The following is a 13,186-nucleotide window of genomic DNA, read 5'->3' on the forward strand; positions in this document are numbered from 1 at the left end:
GGCATGATATATAAATGTATTCTAAAGGTGAAAGCAAGTGAATTCAGGACGTTTTATATCGATAAAAGGAGATGTCTAAAATGGGATTTTTATGCCTCAAGACATGCTTTCTTTGGAGGGAGATGAAACTGCACAAGAGACAGTGAGGTGACAAATGATGGAGCTGGCTTGTCTGCCCTGACGAATTTACACATACCTCGCTACAGTACGAGTGGGGTTGACTACACGGTGGGTTACAAGACCTGTCGGCATCAGGCTGGCTCATCACCAAGCAGCCCCCTGCAGAACAGAAAATCACGTTTTGACAAATAATGTCTTGTTATGATGAAAATACACTGTTGTTAGTGACTTGTCTTTGAATCCTGAACTACCTTGGGAATTCCAGGAATTTTTCTGTCAGTGGTTGACTGAAATATTTGGTTAACCTTAACCACCTTATTTAGTGATTCCAGCCCCTTCTTACCCAGGGGAGCTAGCTCAGTGCCTGGTACTCAGCAGGTGTTCAACAAGCGTTTGTTGAAATAATTATTTTATAGCTGCTATTTTGAAAATACTAATTGCACACAACCTTTTTCTGCCAGGAGCACATGAAGCCAAGTCCAGCAACTGAAAAGCTGATTTCATTTCCTTTTCAAGTAAAACGATAGTTTTCATGTCTTTAGAAATAACTCTTTAGCTCTTTATGTTAAATAAATGTTTTCTTTAAATAATGCATATTTCTTTTTTAGAAAAATCACAATTTCTGCTAATTCACGGTGTTTTTTGGATATAGTGAAGAAAACAAATGTATCTACTAAATCACTTATTTTGCACTATGGTTTTGACTTGATATTACAGCTGTTTATCTCTCTCTTGTTTATTTTCAAGTGTAGTACCAACTGTGCCTAAGTTGTTTCAAGTGAGGTTTTAAACGGAAATAGATATAAAAAACATTGGTGACATGAAGGAGACTCATATTTTCAAACTATACTTGTTCAGTTTAACATAATATTAGCAAAATAAAATTTTTTCTTTGTTTATGGAACTGATGATTCTCTGGAATTTAATCACAGGTGCCTATTGCCAATTCTTTGTGTTTCTCTCTGTTGCAATCACAAAATACAGAAAAATTGTCACAGAAAAGCAGTTAGTCATTGCAAGGCAACTGCAGTTAATTGGCCACATTGAAGTTATCATTAAACACACACACACAAAGCAATATTTTGAGTTTCTTATAAGGACAATTCATAAATTAAAGCAATTGATCAAGATAGGTAATATACTTTACATGCTTGTCTATTTGTCATAATCTCATCTCTCCTAAAAGATGAAAGAATGCATATAGAGTTTAACACACATCATTTACACATTGGCCTTTTGGTACTGAATAGCATTAGAAATAATCCATTGGACACTTTGCTGAATTGAAAAGAAATTAAAAGTAATGATTTTGTAGGTAAGTCATTTAAAATTTGACTTACCTTTGCATTGGGGGAATAGTCCCAATTGCAGTGGAAAAAGAGTTTTTAATATATGGAAGAAAAGTCAGGTAAATATTATTTGCATCAAAAAATTGCAAACCTATAGGATCATCTAGAGAAGCTGTTAGAATGGAGACATTTATTTCCAATCTCTGAGCTGAATGGATGACTTCTGTAACAACAACTCATTCAGAAAGCCTGTCTATCCCTGTCCAGGACTCTTCTCACTCCATACCTCTTAGAGTGGGGTAGATGGAGATGCTTCTTCCAAAAAATAATACAGTGAGAGAGCAAAGGGTTTCTACTAGATGTCTTTTCTTTGTTATATATGTGACCACAGGGAGTTATTAAGGATTTCTTGAGAGAGCTTTCTCATGTATAAAATCATATCTTCAAAAGAAAAAAAATTGACATCCTGATCCAGCTCCCATACAGAGGAAATAAATAATTGGGTTTCAATAAATCCAGGTAATTTAAAATTCAATATAAATATGGATAGTTTTCAAAAATCATATTGATCCTTGCTCCTGTTTCTTACTGTATATATTAAAGTGAAATTTATAAATGAACATTACTCAGAGGCATCCAAATGTACACTGTATTTTTCCCCCACAGCAGGGTCAAAACACAGCAGCAAGTCAGCCTGAGCAGTTAACTGTCAAGACTCCTGCTGTTGCTATGCAATGGCAATTCCTGTAAGTTATATTTATAAAAAGAAATTGTTTATGGAAAGGCTTAGATTTCTGGGTCCATGTGCCTGAAATTAAGGTTCTGGTTCTGACTTGCATTTCTTTCTAGGAAATTTGCTTGGTTGTTCACTACCTATCTTGAGCCAAAGTCTTTTTCTCCTTCAAGGGGTCCTTGGGATCCCTCATGCTTGCTTACAGGCTTCAGATAGGCTTTTAGTAATTGCACACTAGAGTAGTTCTTTGGAGGCATATATTGGTCGAAGTACAATCAAAAAAGTTTCTTCCTTTGGATTTCTTCTTTGGATATATAATAATTTGGGGATGCAGCCACAGTAGATGAGCTGCTCAGATGGTCCGGGTTTGAAATTTACCAGTAGGTCTTCTCTATTAATTAGTTTAAAAATCTCTAAATCATAGACATCTGAATTTAAGCAAGATATTTAGATTTGTATAATACTCCACCAGTAGGTCTTCTCTATTAATTAGTTTAAAAATCTCTAAATCATAGACATCTGAATTTAAGCAAGATATTTGGATTTGTATCATACTCCCTTGGTGGTGTTTTTGGTCTGTGTTTATATGCCTTCAAGGCACACAAGCAGAAAGTCAAAAAACTGATCATTTTTAAACATATAGTAAATTATTCATGTATAACATTTCTAGAAAAGGTCTGAAAATTATTTATAACAATTATTTATTAGAATTACATAGTATTTTAATTAAATACGTTTCAGCAGCAATACCTAAAAAGGCTAGGTGAGAGATAATTTGAACCATTATAAAATAATTTGTCATTGGTCAGCAAGTGGGTATATACAGCTTAGGCATCCTGAATCCCAAACAGGCTTTGAATACTGAAAGAGTAACTTTGTTTCCTTAACTATTTTCTTCAACCAATCACAAGTGTGTTACAGGAAGATTTTCAAAGAACAAAGAGAAACTGGAGGTTTACCTGTTACATTTATACCATCTGACCTTTGACACCACACTGTTCGGGAAGAGCCCTTCCAAGCACTGGCCATCCATTTATATTCATAGCAGTGTCCATCTGCAGGGAAATAACAAACATTAGCAAAAACATTCTGTTACCCAGAAGGATAATCATGGGGATAGAGTATTAATAACATATTTATGAACAACTGAAAAATAATAAGCCCATCTCTGATGATTCAAATGTCCATTTATTGTCCTGAAGTTGCCATGCATATGTTTTAAAATTGCAGCTATATACCTCAATCCCAACTAATTTTCCATGTCTGCTGTCCACACTACCTGGTGGGAACCTAGGTTTTTAATTTAATTTTTAAAAAGTGTTGTAATTATACAGCCAGGTATAGAGAATAACTATATATATCTATCTATATAGTTAGGTATATATAGATATATATCTATATATAGTTATATATAACTATATACAGTTATATATATATAATTGCATGATGGAAGATATATATATATAGTTATATATGTATACAGTTATATAGTTATATATGTATAGTTATATATATAATTATATATATATCTTCCATCATGTAATTTGTATAGTTATATATATATAACTATATATATATATCCTTCCATCATGCATAACTGTATACAGTTACATATATAGTTATATATATATATATCTTCCATCATGCAATTTTGTCAAATTTAATCCATATTTGCTTCAGTTTTCATTAGCTTGTTGATGAATAAAACATGAGATATAATTGTATTCTTCTCTGTTCTGATCACCCTCCTTGTCTGTCCATCTAGACATACTATTCTGAAGATGTATGACTTTCTTTGCCATGCTTTTAATTTTTTCACTATACACACACACATAATTACTATATACAGAAATGATGTATTACTTTCATGCAGTCATAAATTTTAAAAATGTATCCTATTCTGTGTAGCATTCTGAAACTTAGTCAATGTTACAGGTGAAATATTTCTAAGTGATTTAAAAAAATGTAGTTACAGTCACTTTATTTTAACCGCTACATAGAATTCCATTGTACTAAATAACACAGTTTATTTAGCTATTTTTCTATTAGGTTATTTTTAGTTTTGTTATTCAAACAATGCCCTGAAGGTCAATCTTGTGCAAATGACCTGGTGCTTCTTTAAGTTACATATCTAGAAGGGAAATTTCTTGGTATAATTGTGCGGATAGCTGAAACTTTATTAAATATTGTTCTTTTCCTGCAAAAGGTGACAATTTACAAATCCACCAGCAGTACATAAAGATTGTCATTGTTCTAAACACTCATGAAAATTTATAATTGCCAGATTTCAATTTTTTCTGGTTAGTCTTTTGGGTATGGAAAGTTACCTTGTCATTTTAAATTAAAGTTCCTAGATTACTAAAGTTATTGAACAGTAACAAAAATGTTTTGGGACATTTGGATTTCCTGTTATGAAAGCTGCTTATTTAAACCTTTGGCCTTCCCCCTCCCCCACTACTGACATTTATGTTTTTTCTCATTGAATTGTGAAAATTCTTCATTCTGGAACAGTGATTCTTAAAGTGCGGTTCAGAGACCCTGGGAGACATTGACATTCTTTCAGAGTGTGAGTGAGGATTTCCCCTTTGCAACTACAATCTGTGTAAGGTTGGATTTTCTTTATATACGTAAACTAAGACTGCAATAACTTGAATGCAGAAGCAAATAAGATAATCCGGCTGTCTTCCTTAAGTTAGACTTTATAGAGATTTGCAAAAATCCAAACAAGACCACTCTTGTCATTAAAGTTATTTTCCATTTGTTATGGTGAACTTATTTTGCAGGAAATTTGTTATTTATAGTAACATACAATTTTGTTTTTTCATTTTAAATAAATAAATATTATAAGTTTTCTATTTTTAAAATTATACATCTCAGAAAAGTTCTTTCAGGTCCTCAACAATTTTTAGACTATTAACTTGTTTTGGATCACAGACTTTTAGATTTGCTATTCTATACATGAATCCTTTGAAATTAATTCACTTCATAAGTATATTTTTCAAGTTTGTGGTTTGTACTGTAACCTTGTTATGATCTATAAACAAAGTTTATAGATCTACTGTGTAGAAGTTTGAAATTTTAATTTAAAGACATTTAAAATCTTTTCCACTTTTGTTTGTACTTTTGGTGTCATATTTATTCCCTCTGGGATGAAGCTTTCAGAGGAAGGAACAGGCAGCAATCTTTACTGTTCTGCAGCCTCTGCTGGTGATATCCAGGCAAACAGGGTCTGGAGTGGACCTCCAGAAAACTCCAGCAGACCTGCAGCAGAGGAGCCTGACTGTTAGAAGGAAAACTAACAAACAGAAAGGAAGAGCATTAACATCAATATAGAAGGATGTCCACTCAGAGACCTCATCCGAAGGTCACCAACATCAAAGAGCAAAGGTAGATAAATCCATGAAAATGAGGAAAAACCAGTGCAAAAAGTCTGAAAATCCAAAAACCAGAATGCCTCTTCTCCTCCAAAGGATCACAACTCCTCACCAGCAGGGGAACAAAACTGGATGGAGAATGAGTTTGAGAAATTGACAGAAGTAGGCTTCAGAAGGTGGGTAATAACAAACCCCTCTGAGCTAAAGGAGCATGTTCTAACCCAATGCAAGGAAGCTAAGAACCTTGAAAAAAGGTTAGAGGAATTGCTAACTAGAATAACCAGTTTAGAGAACAACATAAATGACCTGATGGAGCTGAAAAATAGTTCAAAAATTTCGTGAAGCATACACAACTATCAATAACCAAATCAATCAAGCAGAAGAAAGGATATCAGAGATTGAAGATCAACTTAACGAAATAAAGCAAGATGACAAGATTAGAGAAAAAATAATAAAAAGGAACAAACAAAGCTTCCAAGAAATGAGGGACTATGTGAAAAGACCAAATCTACCTTTGATTGGTGTACCTGAAAGTAATGGAAAGAATGGAACCAAGCTGGAAAACACTCTTCAGGATATTATCCAGGAGAACTTCCCCAACCTACCAAGACAGGTCAACATTCAAATTCAGGAAATACAGAGAACACCACAAAGATACTCCTCGAGAAGAGCAACCACAAGACACGTAGAGAGAAAGGTCAGGTTACTCACAAAGGGAAGTCCATCAGACTAACAGTGGGGTCCCTCTGTAGAAATCCTACAAGCCAGAAGAGAGTGGGGTCCAGTATTCAACATTCTTAAAGATTTTCAATCCAGAATTTCATATCCAGCCAAACTAAGCTACGTAAGTGAAGGAGAAATAAAATCCTTTACAGACAAGCAAATGCTGAGAGATTTTGTCCCCACTAGGCCTGCCTTACAGGAACTCCTAAAGGGCACACTCAATATCGAAAGAAAAAACCGGTACCAGCCACTGCAAACATGCAGGAGATCAGTCAGGGTGGTGTGAGAGACTATAGGGAAAGCAGCATGCCTTCTGAAAGGTCCAAAGGCTCTGCCTAGATTCGGGGGAGAATAGCCAGACAGCTGTTCTCTGACCCTGAGGCAGATGGCAAGGAGTAGGTACAAGGGAATGTAGGGGAATTTATCTTGAACAGGCTTGTTTACTTATGTTGACCAGGAACTGATCTTTGATCATCCACACACCTGACGTTCCTTGAAAGGGGAACAATGTTAATTTCTCACAGATTGTGTTTGCTCCAGGCTTTTGGCATTGTGCCTACAGTGAATGAAAGCATGCAGCTCCAGCTTCTCTGGGTGCACTTTGACCCTAGAGCCAGGGAGACCCCTAGCTGCCTTTACACTGCATACCTGTGTCTGAGTACTATTTTTCTGTGGACAGGCCCGGCAGGTGGTGCCCGTGTGAAGAACACTGCAATGGATCATGATGGAACCCTCAAAAACGAAAGTGAAGTGACTGTGCTGTAAGTAATTGGTGCCTGCTCTGGATTTCCAAGTTTGAGGGGATTTTCAAGCTAAGGTTTCATCATGGGAAACCCAGTTATTAGCTCAACAGTAATAGTATATAAAAATATTGAAACAGCTGCTTAAAGCTAGCAGAGCCTCAGTTTCAGAGGCTGAATTAAGGGACCTAATGCAAATTGTTGTTTTCCATAACCCATAGTTCCCAGAAGGAGGCACACTAGACCTAGAGCTCTGGGAAGAAATGTTAAATTACATCATGTACAAGGGCAGTGGGTCCCAGTAACATCTTTAACGTTATGGGCCTTAGTTAGGGCTGCTTTGGCCCCGCTCTACACAGAAGAGCCTAAAAAGGGAATGGAAGAAGAACTATTGTCTACCTTACTGCCTCCTCTTCCTTCCTCAGCCCTGTTGTTTACTGGGTAAAGGTGCCACAGAGGTTTTCCCTGAGCCCTCTCCCCCAATACATTGGAAAAAAGACAAGAGATACACTACAGTTATGGGACCCTGTCTTAGCAGCATTATAAGGGGAGTTCTTGGTTTGCCCGGTGATGTAAGATCTACAAGGCAATCGGCCAATTACTTTCAACACTTATACGAAAAAGCATTAGAGAAAATGGAGCCACTAGCCCATTTATGAGAGGATTAATTAAGGCTATAGCAGACTACTTCCATATGACCCAATAGGACTGTCAGTGCTAGGTAAAACAACGTTAGAGGCCAGTCAATACCTCCTCTGGAGGGAAGAATTTGATGAATTATGTGAATAGCAGACCCTTTTCTAGTAATGGCCACTGTTGCTATTCCTTCCCTACCGCTGACGCGGCTCTCTCAAAATCCTATTTGGGTAGAACAGTGGCCTTTAAAGGGAAATAAATTACAAAAAGCCCATGAATTAGTTGAGGAACAATTAACTGGCCATACAGAATCATCAAACAGCCCTTGGAATTTGCCCATTTTTGTCATTCCCACAAAGTCTAGTAAATGGAGACTTTTGCATGACTTACATGCTATCAGTGCTAATTTGCAACCTATAGGGTCCCTTCAACAGGGGCTCCCTCCATGGTGATTCTTCAAGATTGGCTTGTAGTCATTATTGACTTAAAAGACTGCTTTTATACTATTCCCCTTGCAGAGCAGGACAGAGAAAAATTTGCATTTACAATACCAGCTATCAATAATGAAAGGCCAGCTTGCTGATTTCATTGGAAAGTACTTCCTCAATGAATGCTGAACAGTCCTACCATGTGTCAGTATCATGTAAATCAGGCTTTGCTCCCCAGTAGAAAAGAATTTCCTAATTGCAAGATCACCCACTATATGGATGCCATCTTACTGGCAGCCCCAAGGGAGCCAATACTTTTGAGTTTATATGCCTCTGTCAAGAGGAATACACAGTTACCAGGTTTAATCATAGCACCTGAAAAGGTACAGATGTCCTTCCCTTGGAAATATCTTGGATACATACTAACTTCCTGCTCAGTAAGACCTCAAGAGGTTAAATTGAATACTAACAATGTACACACCTTAAATGATAATCAAAAATTACCAGGTGACAGTGACTGGCTCCGCCCCACGTTGGGCATAATGACTGACAAATTATAGAACCTGTTTTCTATCCTAAAGGTAATGCAGCCTTGGACACCCCCAGGTATTTAACCCCCACTGCAAAAAGGGAAATTGAGGAAATAGAGCAAGCTATTTCTCAGACCCATGATATTCAGTCCAATTATTTGTATTTCCTACTAAACATTCCCCAACAGGATTAATAGGACAGATGGCCCCAGAGCTACACTTCCTAGAATGGGTTTTTGCTCACATACTGGCACTAAAACACTATCTCCCTAAGTCCAGCTAGTTAGTAAAGTCATCTATACAGGCTGCAAATGATGCAATCAATTGCAAGGTTATGACCCTTATGTCATAAGAATATCCTTCAGTAAAAAAGAATTTGAAGCAGTCCTGCCCCTATCTCTAGACCTTCAGATAGCACTCTCTGATTATGCAGGCCATATTGAACATGCCCTTCCCACTGACAAATTACTTCAGTTCTTATCTCACACTCCTGTAGTTATGCCTACAAAGGTAGTTCACTCCCCCATACCTAATGCTTTAACGCTTTTCACTGATGTCTCTGATAAAAATGGAAAAGCAGCTATCTGCATAACTCCCTCACTCAATCTGGATTTACTAGTACTCAGAGAGCTGAAGTTGGAGCCCTAATATTGGCCCTGGAAACCTTTTCTGCTCAGCCCATCAATATTGTTAGTGACTCTGCTTACTTCATTTATTCATTGCAAAACTTTGAAACAGCCTTTATTAAGTGCACTCTTGAGCCCATCCTGTAGGCCCCTTTTGTTTGATTTCAGCAATTCCTGGATCAATGAACACATCCTGTTTTTATCACACATATTCGGACCCACAGCTCGCTATCTTGCCCACTGGCTTATGGCAATGATCAAGCAGATTTGCACGTCATGACATCACTGTTTGACGAAGCCACCCAATCACATCAATTTTTCCACAAAAATTGGAGAAATCTATCCCAACATTTTCAGTTGAGACTAGCTAAACAAATTATCCTGCAATGCCCAGATTGCCAGCTCACAGGCATGTCCCCTCCTTCAACAGGTGTTAACCCTAATCAGTTATGACAAACAGCTGATATGCACATCCCTGAATTTGGAAAACTAAGATATGTACATTTATCCGTTGATAGCAATTCCCACCTAATTAGTGCTCATGCTCTTTCTAGAGAGTCCTCCCGATATGTCATTAAACATCTTAACCTCTGCATTTATGGGGTAGCCCACAAAGATTAAAACTAATAATGGTCTGCCTTACACCAGCTCCCAATTTCAACAATTCTGTCATACATAGAACATCCAACATTACACAGGTATCCCATATTGAGAGGTGAAGCCAACTGGGCTTCTGGATCAGGTGGGAACTTGGAGAACTTTTCTGTCTAGCTAAAGGTTTGTAAATGCACCAATCAGCAGGACGTGGGTAGGGCCAAATAAGGGAAAAAAGCTGGTTACCCGAGCCAGCAGCAGCAACCAGCTTGGGTTCCCTTCCACGCTGTGGAAGCTTTGTTCTTTCACTCTTCACAATAAATCTTGCTGCTGCTCACTCTTTGGGTCCGCACTACCTTTATGAGCTGTAACACTCACTGTGAAGGTCTGCAGCTTCACTCCTGAAGCCAGCGAGACCATGAACCCATGGGAGGGATGAACAACTCTGGACACACCACCTTTAAGAGCTGTAATACTCACTGCAAAGGTCTGCAGCTTCACTCCTGAAGCCAGCGAGACCATGAACCCACCAGAAGGAATAAACTCTGGACACATCTGAACATCTGAAGGAATGAACTCTGGACAGACCATCTTTAAGAACTGTAACACTCACTGCAAGGGTCCACGGCTTCAGTCTTGAAGTCAGCAAGACTAAGAACCCACTAGAAGGAATCAATTCTGGACACATTTGGCAACCATGAAGGGACAACCACCAAGCGGTGAATACCATCGGACCTGTTTTACTGTCAGATTTTCCTTAGAATTTGGGGGCTAAATACCAAGCACCTGTTGGCCAGTTAAAAGCAACTAGTGCAGCCGCTGGACTAAAGACACAGGTGTCAGGCTTTCTGGAAAAGGGCTCTCTAACAACCCCCGACTCTTTGGAGTTGGGAGCATTGGTTTGCCTGGAACCAGCTTCCACTTTTCCTGGACATCGGGGCTGAGCCAAGGGTTGACAGAGAGGAAAGCCATTCAGCTCCGGGGTCTCAATGACAGGTTGCTTGACCCTGTGGCCATGAACAGAACTCTCAAAGTCATGTCGCCCAAGTGAGACTCGCCCATCTATCCTGACCCTTGCCTCCTGGGTCCTAATGCCGGTCAGACAAACTTCCTCTCACCTCTCTTTTCTGAGGCTAGTCCCACTTCTAAAAACCACTCCTTGTCTCTGGTGCTTTTCTAGTTTCTCCTATAAGAATGAGTTCTAGTATAAACTCCAGGACTCTGTTCCCTTCTTTAGGCACCCAGTCTCACCAATCAGAAAGACATAATTTTTGCCCATAGCCCCATCATAGGGAGGACTATCTGGAGTTTTAGGATCCCTCCTCAGACAAGCAGGCCTAATAAAAGCTATTCCTGAAGCTAGGATATGGGGAGCCTCAGAAATTGTATCCTTCCTATTCAAGTGAGGACAAAAGGTGTCATTCTTCCAACCCTGGAGATCCTTTTCTTCCCTCAGAGTATGGCCCTTCACTTCATTTTTGGGGCATAATATCTTTTAGGACATGTGTAAAGTCCCAATACTAACAGGAGAATGCTTAGGACTCTAAGAGGTTTTTGAGAATGTGTTGGTAAGGGCCACTAAATCCGACCTTCCTTGGTCTTCCTTGTGGTCTAGAAGGAAAACTAGTGTTTCTGCTGCTGTGTTGGTGAGCACAACTATTCCAATCAGCAGGGTACAGGGACCATTGTGGGTTCTTGGGCCGGAGAGAAACCAACCAAAACCATGGGTGGTTTTGTCTTTCAGATGGGAAACACTCAGGCATCAACAGGCTCACTCTTGAAATGCATCCTAAGCCATTGGGACCAATTTGACCTGCAAACCCTGAAAAAGAGGTGGTTTTTTTTTTATGCACTATGGCTTGGCCCCAATATTCTCTCTCTCTGATGGGGAAAAATGGCCACCTGAGGGAAGTACAAATTACAATACTATCCTGCAGCTTGACCTTTTCTGTAAGAGGGAAGGCAAATGGAGTGAAATACCTTATGTCCAAGCTTTCTATCCATTGAAGAATACACAACTATGCAAAGCTTGTAATTTACATCCCACAGGAGGACCTTTCAGCTTACCGGCATATCCTAGTCTCCCTATAGCTCCCCTTCCTATTAATGATAAGCCTCCTCTAATCTCCCCTGCCCAGAAAGAAATAAGCAAAGAAATCTCCAAAGGACCACAAAAACCCCAGGGCTATCAGTTACGTCCCCTTAGAGCTGTAGGGGGAGGGGAATTTGGCCCAACCCAGGCACATGTCCCCTTCTCCCTTTCTGATTTAAAGTAGATCAAGGCAGACCTGGGGAAGTTTTCAGATAATCCTGATAGGTACATAGATGTCCTACAGGGTCTAGGGCAAACCTTCAATTTCACTTGGAGAGATGTCATGCTATTGTTAGATCAAACCCTGGCCTTTAGTGAAAAGAATGCAGCTTTAGCTGCAGTCTGAGAGTTTGGAAATAGAATGACAGCTGAAGAAAGGGACAAATTCCCTACAGCAAGCTGTCCCCCCTATGGATCCCCTCTGGGACCTCGACTCAGATCATGGGGACTGGAGTCATAAACATCTGTTGACTTGTTTTCTAGAAGGACTAAGGAGAATTAGGAAAGAGCCCATGAATTATTCAATGATGTCTACCATAACTCAGGCAAAGAAAGAAAATCCTTCTGCCTTCCTTGAGCAGCTACGAGAGGCCTTAAAAAATATACTTCCCAGTCACCTGACTCACTAGAGGGTCAATTGATTCTAAAAGATAAGTTGATTACCCAATCAATCAGCCACAGATATCAGGAGAAAGCTCCAAAAGAAAGCCCTGGGCCCTGAACAAAATCTGGAGGCATTAGTAAACCTGGCAACCTCGGTGTTCTATAATAGGGACCAAGAGGAACAGGCCCAAAAGGAAAAGTGAGATCAGAGAAAGGCTGCAGCCTTAGTCATGGCCCTCAGACAATCAAACCTTGATGGTTCAGAGAGGACAGAAAATGGAGCAGGCCAATCACCTGGTAGGGCTTTTTATCAGTGTGGTTTACAAGGACACTTTAAAAAAGATTGTCCAACAAGAAACAAGCCACCCCCTCGTCCATGTCTGCTATGCTGAGGCAATCACTGGAAGGCATACTAACCCAGAGTGCAATGGTTCCCTGGGTCAGAAGCCCCCAACCAGATGATCCAACAACAGGACTGAGGGTGCCTGAGGCTAGCGCCAGCTCATGTCATCACCCTCACTGAGCCCTGGGTACGTTTTACCATTGAGGGCCAGGAAATTGACTTCCTCCTGGCCACTGGCACGGCCTTCTCAGTGTTAATCTCCTGTCCTGTATGACTGTCCTCAAGGTCCGTTACCATCTGAGGAATCATGGGACAGCCTGTAACCAGGTATTTCTCCCACCTCCTCAGTTGTAAC

At 39.4% G+C, this 13,186-nt stretch overlaps 1 protein-coding gene and 1 long non-coding RNA gene across 2 annotated transcripts in view; one reads left to right on the forward strand and one right to left on the reverse strand.

The window, feature by feature from the left end:
- LOC105475598 (uncharacterized) overlaps nucleotides 1–13,186 on the forward strand; it is a 142,376-nt gene that overhangs the window by 109,030 nt on the left and 20,160 nt on the right. Inside the window, exons 3-4 of the long non-coding RNA XR_983491.3 lie at nucleotides 2,076–2,155; nucleotides 6,919–7,000. This is a non-coding gene — a long non-coding RNA (uncharacterized lncRNA). The remainder of the gene's footprint in view (nucleotides 1–2,075; nucleotides 2,156–6,918; nucleotides 7,001–13,186) is intronic.
- Nucleotides 1–13,186, reverse strand: part of LOC105475597 (thrombospondin type 1 domain containing 7A) — a 501,118-nt gene that overhangs the window by 9,073 nt on the left and 478,859 nt on the right. Inside the window, exons 24-25 of the mRNA XM_011730984.2 lie at nucleotides 3,102–3,197; nucleotides 197–279 (exon numbers count right to left, since the gene is read on the reverse strand). Of these exons, the coding sequence (XP_011729286.2) occupies nucleotides 197–279; nucleotides 3,102–3,197 (179 nt within the window). The remainder of the gene's footprint in view (nucleotides 1–196; nucleotides 280–3,101; nucleotides 3,198–13,186) is intronic.

The sequence above is a fragment of the Macaca nemestrina genome, chromosome 4 (assembly GCF_043159975.1).
Source record: "Macaca nemestrina isolate mMacNem1 chromosome 4, mMacNem.hap1, whole genome shotgun sequence".
NCBI classification, from domain to species: Eukaryota; Metazoa; Chordata; class Mammalia; order Primates; family Cercopithecidae; genus Macaca; species Macaca nemestrina.